Source organism: Biomphalaria glabrata, chromosome 13 (assembly GCF_947242115.1).
Source record: "Biomphalaria glabrata chromosome 13, xgBioGlab47.1, whole genome shotgun sequence".
Classification (NCBI taxonomy): Eukaryota; Metazoa; Mollusca; class Gastropoda; family Planorbidae; genus Biomphalaria; species Biomphalaria glabrata.
Window position 1 is genome coordinate 28,167,918 of NC_074723.1, and position 13,706 is coordinate 28,181,623.

At 37.0% G+C, this 13,706-nt stretch overlaps 1 protein-coding gene across 3 annotated transcripts in view; it reads left to right on the forward strand.

Annotated features, from left to right (window-relative positions):
• The window catches only part of LOC106073707 (uncharacterized), an 82,067-nt gene that overhangs the window by 8,692 nt on the left and 59,669 nt on the right, over nucleotides 1–13,706 (forward strand). For all 3 annotated transcript variants that reach the window (XR_008774417.1, XM_056008338.1, XM_056008337.1), the window contains exon 2: nucleotides 8,355–8,518. Coding sequence is in view for 2 of the 3 variants with exons in the window: in XM_056008338.1 (XP_055864313.1) it covers nucleotides 8,355–8,518 (164 nt within the window). In the remaining variant the exon portion in view is untranslated. The remainder of the gene's footprint in view (nucleotides 1–8,354; nucleotides 8,519–13,706) is intronic.

Genomic DNA, 13,706 nt, shown 5'->3' on the forward strand with positions numbered 1-13,706 from the left:
TTCCTGGAAGGGCTGCAGTTTCTTTCTCAGCCAATGATTAGTACTTTGATTATCCCTATTTTCATTCATGTTATTACCATTACATGTACTATTACTATTGTTTATGTTTTCACTCTGAACAGTAGGCCTATCATTTGTGTTATTATCATTGCTAGTCTTATTAGTATTTGTATTTTGTTTTTTCAATTCAGCATCTAACCTCAATTTCTCTAAATCATACTGTAATTTTCTATCTGCTTCTTCTTTTATTAATTGTGCTTCCCTATCTCTTTCTTTCTCCCTACGCTCTGTTTCTAGTTTAGCCTTTTCCATTTCTAATTTATCAATTCTCTCTCTCTCTATAGTCACCATTTGTTGTATATAGCTAGTTAGGTCCTTCCCTTTAAGTTCTAGTTGTTTAGCCTCAGCAATAATGTGCTGGCGAAAAGTCTCCATATAATCTCCTGGAGCTGTAGCCATTATAATACTATTATAGACTTACACAACACTATTTCTATATATGTCAACGGTACTTAGTTCAACACTGGTTTCTTACATAGACAATAGTATACTGCTAATTGTCTAGACTCATCTTAGATCTAGATTACTGCTAGATAAGGCTAAACAAATGTAGCCTACTTTATCAATACGTAAGATTATCACACAAAATAATTAATTGAATAAAGAAATAAATATATACACCAAATACATCTATGAGAGATGAGACTTTCGTCTGATAGAAAGATTAGAGACAATAGTGATACAATAGTTTTGAAACGGTACGAGACTTTAAAAAAAAATGATTCACGTTAACATACAAGACAAGTTGACAACTATACGTATACGTGGGCTCCTTGCTAGTTAATACCCAATTTTAAGAACACTCCCGGTTCACCCTGATTTAACCTGGTAGCAATAAACTAGCAAGTGGCCACTGAGTCCTATAGAATCTATTTTGAACACACTAATAGAAGGAAAAATAAACGTATCTTTTATATTGAAATCCCTTTCGGCCAACAAGTATCACACAAGGGTCAGTGGTCAGTTCAGGCTCCTCCGTCCTGGCAATCTGGAAGGCTTCGGTTCGCAGCTCAAGTGTAGATCAACTCCTGGCAAAGTGTTGCAATCACCAAACACACAGGTGTAATGTTCACAGAAGGTGACGATATCGATTCAGTCAAACTTCCGGTTCCACAGTTCCTCAAGGCAGGCAGTAAGGGCTCAGGTTCCTCTTCGACGAATAAGTTCTAAAGTGGCAAGAGTGCAGTCAGTCTGGCAGTAACAGTTCAATGTAATGTACGACGAATCCCTTCTACGGCGTCTGATTCAATGATGACGACGATAATAATAATTCACAACTACTTCGACGCTAATGTCTCTGGTGCAGCGCAGTCCCCGATGAAAACAAGCTCACACAGATGTGTGGGGAGGTATACGACGCTAATGTCTCTGGTGCAGCGCAGTCCCCGATGAAAACAAGCTCACACAGATGTGTGGTGAGGTATACGACGCTAATGTCTCTGGTGCAGCGCAGTCCCCGATGAAAACAAGCTCACACAGATGTGTGGTGAGGTATACGACGCTAAGGTCTCTGGTGCAGCGCAGTCCCCGATGAAAACAAGCTCACACAGATGTGTGGTGAGGTATACGACGCTAATGTCTCTGGTGCAGCGCAGTCCCCGATGAAAACAAGCTCACACAGATGTGTGGTGAGGTATACGACGCTAATGTCTCTGGTGCAGCGCAGTCCCCAATGAAAACAAGCTCACACAGATGTGGTGAGGTATACGACGCTAATGTCTCTGGTGCAGCGCAGTCCCCGATGAAAACAAGCTCACTGATGTGGTGAGGTATACGACGAAAATGTAGTCTGCGACGACTCAAAACAATCTTGACGGCGACAAAGATGAAGCTCCAAATAACAGCTCAATGTTTCACTTCCACTATCTTCAGGTCAGGAGCAACAGTATGCAAAAGTCAATACTGAGACAAGCTAGTGGTGCTGTCTCACTCAAGAGAGATACAAAAAAAATTGCTAAGTCCAACTCTCTCTCCAATAAACAAAATACGCAACCTCACAGGTTGAACAGACAAGCAGACAGTGTGGTAGTAGGGTATACCATCACTCGTGTGTAGATCTAGTGGATCTAGACTAGTACTTTAGAAGAATGACGTCTTCTATACATCACTGTCTAACTGACAAGGTGATTCTAACGGTCAACTTCGATGACCTTGCAAAGTTAATAACGAGCGCCGCTCAAAATATTGTAGGCCGACTTCACGACGAATGACTTACTTGACAGCGAAGTAAAACTGTGGACTTCTCAATGTTCCACGAACTCTACTTCAACTGCTACAAATTTCTGGCTCACTTCAGGCAATGTTCTGGCGTTCTTCGATCTGGGTCGTCAAAATAATGGCGTGGCGTTCGTTCTGGCGTCGGGGTCGCCAAAATAATGTTGTGTGCTAATCTAATCTGACTTCGACTATGTATCAATTATTACTTTAACATTAGCCACAGAACATTACAAAATAGATATACTTGATAACAACATTCAGTTCTATAAAATGAGACTTTATTAACCACTGGGAAATCCGTCCAGTCTTTCTAAAACGTCGCTATATCTAACTACTATTCAATTACTATTCAAAACACAGCCTACTTCTAACATAACGCCATGTAGGTCTCTTGTTCGCCTAAGTCTACTACGTCATTAGTCTGTCTTACTACGTCATTACTTTTACCGTCGCTAAAACTATACACAATATATTTAACTAACAAAACTAAAACTATACACAATATATTTAACTAACAAAACTAACCTACTCTCTAAACTAGTACATTACAATAGTATTATGAAAGTTTTATTTTAATTTGCTAGCTATCCCCCACGCCGCCCCCCCCCCCCGAAAAAAATTATATATATATATATATATATATATATATATATATATATATATATATATATATATATATATATATATATATATATATATATATATATATATATATATATATATATATATATATATATATATATTATATGTTTGGATGGATGGATGTGTGTGTGTGTGTGACATAATTAATCTCTATTACATTTTGACCCTTCATTCTTTTGCAAGACGTTAATTGTGCCTTAGAATAGGTTCTTTCTGTAGTTAGTGAAAAAATAAATTGTAGACTCCTTGCCCTTTCGAGCAAAGGGTCCTGGGGAGCGTTGAGAGCTTTCCCATTGTGGAGCGGAGCCCCGCCGCCAAGCACTATTTCTGGTATTGAAGGCCTACTAAATGCATATTCTGAGGTACCTACAGTGCATTAATTTGCTATTAAAAAGTTTTATTTCAAAAACTTAATTTGCTATTCTTACTGACTTAGACCCTCCCGCGCCGTGCGGCGCATTTGCTGGCAAGCTGTTTCCACAAAAATCTGTCACTTGCAATGTCTGAACCCTCTTCCCACCTGCTCTGAGGACCTCCTTGAAAGTGTGGCGCCAAGTTGTACTAGGATGTCATCGCAACTCTTATTATGCGTAATTCATTTTGTCGGAGAACATGTCCCCCCCCCCAAACAAAAAACGCTCTCCCCCCACCCCAAAAAAAAAATAATCCTGACTACGTCCACGAAGATGGATTTTTTTAAAAGTCAAATCAAAATGAAATCTTAAACTGAGAAGAATATATGAAAAGTAGCTAGCTAAAAATGAATCTTTAAATTTTGATCAATATGTTATTGAGATACTTGCTTTGATGCAAGTATTATAAATACTAATGTTTCTCAATATCTGTCAGGCAAAGTTGTCACAGCTTGATGGCTGGGATTGTTATAACAGCACATTAGCATTGGGTTGGATTAATATTTTTATATTAAATTTATTAAAATTTTAAATAAACTTTGAAGGAGCTACTTTTGGTTAATAATTTATAAGAAAACAAGTTCAAACTTTATTCCATTTCCCTAATTCATGCAACCTTATCAATGTAAATTTGCTACATAAAGATAATGAAATTGATGACAATTGAGAATAAGAATATTGTTTGCGTTTTAGGTCTCGCTTAGTTTCTTGATTTGTTCTTTTAGTGGAGATAGAGTTCTGGCAGTAGGTTTTCTTTACGGTACAATTCACAGTTTCCCGTTTTAACGATAATACGTAATAACCTAAATGTGTCAAATCAGGTATTTCGGTATGGTTGTCGTTAATGAATGTATAGTAATAAAGCTAAGATCTAAGTTTTTCTTTCTTTCAGGTTGTTAGGCTTGGGGCAATTGAGGTACTCGTTGCTGGAACATTAAGATCAAAAGTTTCAGGCACATCACAGATTTCTTTTCTTCCTTCATTTGTTTCTTTTCTTTCAATTCAATACATCCCGCTGAGATCGTCGCAGCAATTGTTGTCACGTTTCTCGTCTTGAAATTCAAACCCACAATACTTGCCCACAACACAGACACAGACGGCGCTCCGTTCCTAGCGTCTCCGTCAGCACTGTTTGTGCAGCCACTGTCCTGACCAGGCAACTTCTCCTACACCAATTAGTCTACAGGCAACTGCTCTTTAACCAACGAGTCAATTCCTCCTTTAGGTTGCGACAACATTTTATCAACTTGTTATATTTAGCCTTCCATTTGCAATACACTTTCATCCACATTGTTCCCCATCCTGTTAATGTTTTTACGCAGTGCATCAATATCTTCCTGAATCTTGTAGGCCTACATGAGCTCAACAATCTCCGGCTCAATTTCAGAAAAGTAGTCACCACCTCAAAGTTGGTGCCATATAGTTGATACCCCATTTTAATATTGTGAGTATTAATCACAACTCATGTTTCTATAAGGTGAACACTTTTAAAACTTGAGTTAACCAAGGTTACTTGGGAAGAGCAGTTGATAAGAACGGACAAACGTTATCGAGATATTAAAAAGTAAATTAAGATGAGTATCAGTATTTCTATAAAGAGTCAATACGTCTAGATCTAGTCAATTTGATTTATTCCTTAGATCTATAATATATCTAGTATACCCCTAGAATTCTAGATATTTTATACTTTTATCTACATAGTTAGATCTACATAGAGCTACAAATATAGTAACATACATATAGAATAGATAAATCTAGAAACTGACATTAAATTAATTTAAATTAAAATTCAATAGACTCAGACTGTGACTCAATTACTGTGTATTCCATTTATTGAAGCAAGTATTTCTATAGAGGATTACTAATGGATATTCGTGGATTGTATCATACTCCTATGTGCTGTTGTTATCATTATTATATATAGTAAATATAATTTTGGGTGTTGCTACGTAAGAAGCTATTTCCTCATTTACGAGAGATGTATGAACTTATAAAGTATTCATCCTGACAACGCCTACAATAGAAGTTTAGCATTAGAACTCAATGTCACCACGCTTACATCTAAAACCACCCCAGTGACAGGTAGGTCTTCGGATCTTCTTTTTTTTTCTCGATCATAGCTGTAAGCCGAGGGCCACGCCTTTGTCATTCCACATTATTTTTAGTTTTAAAAAGGCTCATGTGGATTGTGTAATTCGGGCTAGTAGTTCAGGTTTCGTTTTCTCATCTATGGTAATAAAAAGGAGTTCTGTCTCTTAACATGATTGATAATCGTTTCTACTCTACCGGCCACTACGAAAACTGGACGTTTTAAAACAGAACAAAAAGTTCCCTCTATGACCTTGTGGTCTATAGGGCAGATTATGTAGAGGGCATCTATTTCTGTGGCCCACTGTTAACGAGGGTGTCATGTGGCCAGCACAACGACCTACCACCTTTACCTTTTCCCAACTAATGTCAGGTACCTATTAGACTCAGAGGTGCCAAAGATCCCAAAATTAAAAATCAGTCTTCATCTGGATTCCACCGCAAACCTAGCGCTTTACTGCTCAGCCACCCACCTCCAAATATGGCGACATAATATATGTAATTGCGAATGAATTTAAAATAATTATTGAAAGAATATGCTTTAGTAAATTTAGAACTCATAACAAATTTTTAAGTAAAAGAGTAACAATTGAGATGAGTTTTGAAACCAAATTTTTTTTTCTAGTCGCCTTATCCCAACCTTTACTAAATCTACAATGTTTATATTGTATAAATAATTTTGAACTATAACTATTTAAACTTGAATCCTGAAATAAAATATATATATATATATATATAATAGAATCTAATAGTTCTACCTGAATTTTTCACTGTCTTCCGAATTTTTGTCTTTTGTTCAGAACTTTGTATTATAGTTCTTTAACAAAATGAATTTACAAACAGGCGTTTAGAATAAAATTAATAATCTATATATGAATTATTTTTAAATATTATTATTCAAAGTCATTTTTTTTCGGCGGCTACACTCAAAGCCTCAAACTAAATCTGTGGAGTATCTTTTATTTTCAATGAAAAACACATTTGTTGTATTAGCGATGCATTTAGAGTCTATAAATTTACATAATAATTTTTTTAATTAAACATTAGTCAAAAGGTTCCTAAAAAAAGACTTTTTGCGCGCTTGAAAACAGTGGAATATCTAAAGAATCTTTAACCATCATGCTGTTGACATTTTACTCTGACCAAAAAAAAAAGCCTATAACAAGAGGTATCGCTTTACATCAAGATAATATTACAATAATTATGTGTAATAATGATATACTTACACTACTTGTATCTCGAAAAAAAACGGTTCATAACAGTGCAGTGGAGGTTTGACAGTTCAGGTGAAGGTCATATGGTGGGAGCCATAGAAGCAAGAGTTCGTGTTCCCCATCTGCACAGTTTTAAGCGGATGTCGGCCAGTCTGCTCTTGAGTCGATATCATAGTCTCTGGTTCGACCTCATGACAATTGTCGCCGATGTCAGACATCTGACAAAGGGGCAGGTAGTGGAGGTCAGGGTTGCCAGCCCCTTAACACAAATGGAGGTAGTGGCGATCGCTGTAGTTCCCAGGGCCATTGTTCTAAGACGCCTAGTCAGCAGACAGCAGATGAATGTCTCTCGCTTATGCCGCAGGCAAAGTCAATTCGGTTATTTTTGTCTTGATATATGTTGGGACCTGTATTCACAATTTCACCCGACGACATCCAAGGCAACGAATCAGAAATGATCTCCAGGTTTTCATTGTTTGAGTTTCCGTCTGAGGTACCGACAGATAAACAGGTGTCTTTAAGGTTCACAGCATCAAGCTTTGACGCAGACAAAATGTTGTTAGGATCTGTCTGGCTCATTGAGGTACTCGTTGCAGGAACATTAGGATCAAAAGTTTCAGGCACATAGCAGGCACATAACAGACTTGTCTAGTTTCTTCATTTTTCTTTTATTTCGATTTTGTACATTCCGCTGAGATCGTCGCAGCAATTTTTGTCACGTTTCTCGTCTTGAAAGTCACACCAGCAAGACTTGCCCACGTAACAGTCACAGACGGCGTTTTAATCTCCAGCGTCTACGTCACCACTGTTTGTGCAGCTACTGTCTTGAACAGCTTTTTCACTGACGAGTCTATTCTTACTTTTGTTTGCGACTCAATTTTATCAATTTGGTCTATTAGGCCTTCTTTTTTTTAAACAATCTCATCCACCTACTTCCCCATCATGTTCACCATCGTTTTAATTTCTTCACGCATCGAGTCACAGACGGCGCTCCAGTCCACAGAGTCTACGTCACCACTGTTTGTGCAGCTACAGTCCTGACCAGGCAACTGCTCCAACACTGACGTGTCTATTCCTACATTCGCTTGCGACAACATTTCATCAATTTGGTCTATTAGGCCTTCTTTTTTTCAAAACAATCCCATCCACCTTTTTTCCCATCATGTTCACCATCGTTTTAATTTCTTCACGCATTTAGTCATACATGTATTTTAGTGAGTCTTTCATAGGCTCCTCTCCTCCATCAGCCAGAACAAGCCGATGACAATTCAGATGCCGCCATTTGAGCTCTTCTTTCGGTTTCTTCAATTCCAGCTCCTATAGCCGTTTCATAGACGTCATTTTAAATAACATTCTACCTAAGGTCTCCGTTGAGTCGCCTAATCCCATTTCTGACACCAATGTAATAACTGAAAGGAGGCAACTTAACGAGGCTACGATGTTAATTTACATCGGGACATCACAAATACTTGTCTGTCTTGAGCACAGTCTCTTCATAATCTCTAGACTTGGGCGGATCTCCGCACACATTCTGCACTAGCTTGGATGGCGGTGGTATATATATATATATATAAAGCAGAAATCAAGGTGTATTGTATTGAAAAAAAAAGGCTCTAGGTTTTGATATTGTACAAAAACATAATGAAACAACAATAAAATTTCAACTCAATGCAACAATTTTTTTTTATACTAAATAATAATATTTCCATATTAATTCTAGTTTTTCAGGGAGTTTATTGTTCGTCGTGTAATACTTTCAAAGTCACCTGCTCAACAAAAGAATTTTCTGAACTTCAAATAGACAAAATATTAATTTTGTCTTTGCGCTACAGAGATAACCATATGATTGCCAGTCTTTCTATAAACAGCCAAAAAACATACACTGTAAGTACATTTAATTACAATGCAGAACCTTTTCTATACTTCTATAATTAATAACTAGCCCAGGAAGAGATTTATTTATAAATTAATAGGCAAGAAAAAATATTATATATATATATATATATATATATATATATATATATATATATTAAAATCGATATAACACTGATGGAGTGCAGATAGGGATTGAAGTCAGCCTAAGCAAATTGCCCCAGGCCAGCGCTAGAAGACTGATCGACCGTGATTATAGGCGACGGTTGACCTCGACAAGTGACGACACGACGACGTTTTGTGAAGGATCTTTGTTTTAACAGTAGTCAGGCAAGTCACGTCGGATGTAGTCCTGTAATCAAACAAAATGCCAGTGGGGACCCTATCTAAAGAGCGAAGGTGTCACAGTCAAGACGGTTCACTACAGCACAGTTCATGAGACTGGTTGGCTTAGTTTAATTCTGTGCGGTTAATCGGTGTGGCTCTGTACGGCGCATTACAACGGTTCGATGCGGAGTAGAGTCAAGATACTCACGAGACTTTTTGGTCTTGATCTAGATCTAGATCAAGAGTTCTTACCCTGTGGGTCGCTACCCCTTTGGGGTCGAATGAAGATTTCCCAGGGGTTGCCTAAGACCATCAAAAAAAATTTTGTCTAAAAAAACTGATAAAGTGCAAAATGTTTCATGGTTAGCTATTTGTTTTTTCTATAATTGTCATTTGAGAACAGATATTGCAAACAACTGAATCAAGATCATTCCAAACTTTTAATTATCGCAGCATCAGTATTTTTTATCAGTTTAAAGTACTGTTATTTAAATATGTGATGAGAGACTATTGTGTATATATATTTTATGTCATGGGCAAGGTTTACGCATGTAATTAAGGACAACATCCGTTTATAATTAGTAACACACCATCAAGTTATAGTCTATGGTAGAAAAGATAATAGTTTCGTTATTGAACTACTCGTGAAAATGATCGTTAAGAAAAGAAAATAGAATGACGATTTTTTACCTTATGCTTTTACTTTAATCGTTAAGGCTGAAATTTAGAAACCACAATGCGTCATTTGTAATAAAGTCCTTTTATCAAATCAATAAATCTGAACAATCTGAAAGTCATTATGATATCAAATATTTTTCTTTGCCGACAACGACATACAATATTTGAAATGTAAACTGACTAGAGAGTCAAGAAAACCCAAACTTGACTGCTGGTAAACACAACAACAAAAAAAAACAACAAAAACATAACAGTCGTCGAAAGGTTGAAGCTTCTTATTTGTTGGCCGTCAGAATTGCTAGAGCTATGAAAGGTCACATCATAGCTGTTGACTTACTGTGGCCAGTGGCCAAATACATTGCTCTAGGTCATCAACCACCTTTCTCCAGGCGTCTCGGTTCTGTGCAATCAGTCCAACTGTCCAAAATTCTTGCCCATCTGCTTAGCATAGGCTTCTAAATAACGTCGCCATGTATTATTTAAGGTTACAGGTGATGGCTAGTATTCTAATGTTGGATGAAGAATTGTGAATGGTGTGATTACATTTCAAATATTTATCATCCAGCTTGAAGAATCCAAAGATGTTGCTAATTGATCACAATTATTGGTTTACGTGAGGATGGCGATTGTAAAGACTGTTTTTCTTCTTGAAACGACTACTACAGTAAGTAATGTATTTGGCGAATGTGTTCATTGCTGAAAAATTATAAAATCTATTGCAAAAATTTTTGCTGTGTCTATAAAGTTGCTGCTCCAAGAACGCTTTAATGTTGGTCTGGATTTCAACTTTTGGTACTCAATACGTAACCAACAATCATCAAAACTCATCGACGTATATTAGTAAATACCTACAATATTTCTTTTCGAAACAGAATGTTCCAAATACAGAAGTAGACTTGGTGCAGATGGTGACATTCGTTCTGACCTTGTCAAGATTGCCGTAAAAAGTTTTGATCTGATAAAACAGAAATAGGCACAACTTTTACAATAATATGGATATTTTCCCTAACTGGGGCAACAATTTTGTACCAATACAGTTGCCTTAGCTGTTTACTATACTCCTAATCCTTTCATAATTGCCTCATAAGTATAAAAGATTTATAGGATATTTACGGAATATAAAAGTAAATAAATGCGGTTTGAAAGTTTAAATTTGTTTATTTTGTAGTTTGGCTACGAGCTGAAATATTTAGTGCCTCATGATTCAACATACAAATTTGGAAATTCATATCACATTATTAATATCATTTTAAGCAATTAGCGAAAATATGATTAAACGGTGTGTGTGAGGAGGGGGGGGGGTCGCCGCAAAGTGGTTAAATGTAAAAAGGAGTCAAATAACTAAAAAGGCTAAGAACCGCTGCTCTAGACGCTCAAGTCCTGCACAAAGAGCCCAGTGTGAGAAGTCAGTCATTAACAAAGGAAAACTTTGTGCAAGTCCGATTAGCAGATTATGATACTGGGGTACCAAAGTTGATACAAATAATACGGCTCTTAACGATGAAATATTTGTACAGTTAGTGTTACTTGTTGCCAATTGCACAGTATTGGCTTTGATTTATTGTACATCAAAGTGTTACGTTATTTTAAAGCCTTAAAATGTCACTTTCTTTGCAGAGAGCCTGGGAATATTTCGAACAAGGCCCTAAAAAAGTTTACCAACTCTATGAAAGTATAGTATCTTATAAATCTAGGCCATGTTTACATGCTTTGTCTAAATGCTCAGTGTTAAATATCTTGGGCACATCGTGTCAAAAGACGAAGTTAGCACTGATCCCGACAAGGTTGTGGCAGTAAGGCAATGGCCTACATCAACGAATATTCATGAAAATGTATGGGGTTTTGTAAGTATTACAGATAGTTTGTGCCTAATGTCTTGAACGTTTGTAGCGTTTTTCATCAACTGACAGAGCAAAAGAGGCAATTTATTGGACGACGGAATGTTAAGAGGCGTTTGAAAGGCTGGAAAACACACTTGCCTTATCCCCTATGTTGGTCTACTCGATACCAGGCATGGCATTCATACTGGACACAGATGCTAGTAGTCCCGGAATGGGCGCCGTCATGTCTCCAAAAGTGAATGAAACTGAACAAGTCATTGCCTATTTCAGTCGTAGCTGAAAGAAACTACTGTGTCACAAGACGTGAACTCCCGCCTATTGTAGATGCAGTAAAACATTTTCACAAATACTGATATGGACAGAATTTTCTTTTAAAAACAGATCACGCAGCTCTCCAATGGTATCTTTCATTTAAAAGTCCTAAAGTCAGGTAGCCAGATGGATTGAAAGTCTACAAACTTATAAATTTGACATTACACATCGTAAAGGACAGATCCATCAAAATGCTGATGCACTGTCTTGTCGACCCTGTAAAATGGAATGCAAACATTGCAGGAAAGCTGAAGAAAGAGAGGCGGTCGTTGATTGTCGTCGTTTGGAGGTGAATGTTTCCGGGTCATCCTGGTCCAATGAAAAGATACGGGAAGATCAACTAAAAGATGAAGATCAAGCTTCCATTCTCTTATGGAAGGAGGACGGACAACAATCAGACTTTCAACACATCTCAGAGAAAGGGGCTGCCACCAAAGCATACTGGGCTCAGTGGAACTCGCTGACGGTCGTTAATGGTGTCATCAAGAGGGTTTGGGAATCCGCAGACGGCACAACTAGTCGTCTTCAGCTGATGTTGCCTAAAGTGATAGTGAATGAAGTGTTAGAAGAGATGTATAATGGCTCCAGTGGATCACATTTCTCGGTGTAAACAAGACTTTGGAAAGGGTTCGCCAGCGTTTCTACTGGCTTAGGTATCGAGAAGCCGTGGAGGAATGGTGTTGTAGATGTGACGTCTGTGCGGCATCGAAGGGCCCGCAACGTAAAATAAGGGGGCATATGTAGCAGTACTACGTGGGTGTCCCCTTTGAGAGAATAGCAATTGATGAAACCAAGAACGGGAATAGGTACATCTTGGTGGCAATTGATTACTTTACCAAATGGTCTGAGGCATATGCGATTACTAATGAAGAAGCCATCACGGAAGCTAAAACACTAGTACAGAATTGTATTAGTTGGTTTGGTGCTCCTATTGAGTTACACGCCGACCAGGGTCAAAACTTTGAAAATTTGAATCCAAAGTCTTCCATGAAATGTGCAGGATCTTAGGAATCACGAAGACTCGCACTACCCATCTGTCGGGACCTTGTTGAATTTAATTTCTGAATGTTAATGTGTCTAGGTAATACAAGCATAATTAATTTGCAATGCGTATGTGTTATAATTGTTTTATAATTATTTTATAACCTATATAATTTTTAGTCCAACGTTCAGCCCAACAGACACACCATACACACTACGTTGTACATATACTAATAAACAATGTGTATGATGATTTATATTAAAATATAAAATGTAATTTAATGATATTTATACAATGACACATGATCATTGATAATGATAAACAAATATAAGTGCTTATAGGATGGTGTGAGAAACATTACCAAATCATAGTCTAGTTTCAATTAATTAATGAATTAATATTTTGAATATAATAAATACGATCGAATTCATATTTTAAAAATATACAATGTGAAATAAAAGTCACCCGAAACAGGGGTCAAGATAATCCTTTAAGAATATCAACCAAGGACAACGATAAGACTATCCAGTACGGAAGACACAAAGAGAGATCAAGAGTTGAAAAGATGCAACCTGCTTCAGTCGACCAATATGGCGTGAAGGCACCAAATGACCAAGAAGAAAAATTTGACGTCATATGAAAAAAAAATTAGGCTGAAGCAACAAGGGGAGATCGCCTAGTGCACACAAATAAAATAATGCAAATGACGTCATCAATACGTGATAAAAGCGGCGCTATTACATTAAGTACATATTAATAATAATAATAATAATAATAATAATCTTTATTATCCGTAAGGAAATTTGTCTTACAATTTGTGCATTACACCAAACAAAAAACATTATAACTATAAGAAACCAAAGTGTACATTCACACCAGACTCACTCATAATTTACATGTGACAAAGTTTATACCAGATTGTTCTTATTTAATGATTTGATTGCCAGGGGAACAAAAGAGTGTTTGTGTCTGTTTGTCTTTGCTATCGGTGTCTTGTATCTCTTTTGTGATGGTAAAATCACAAAGTCCTGACACAAAGGGTGATTCTTTATTTCGAGGA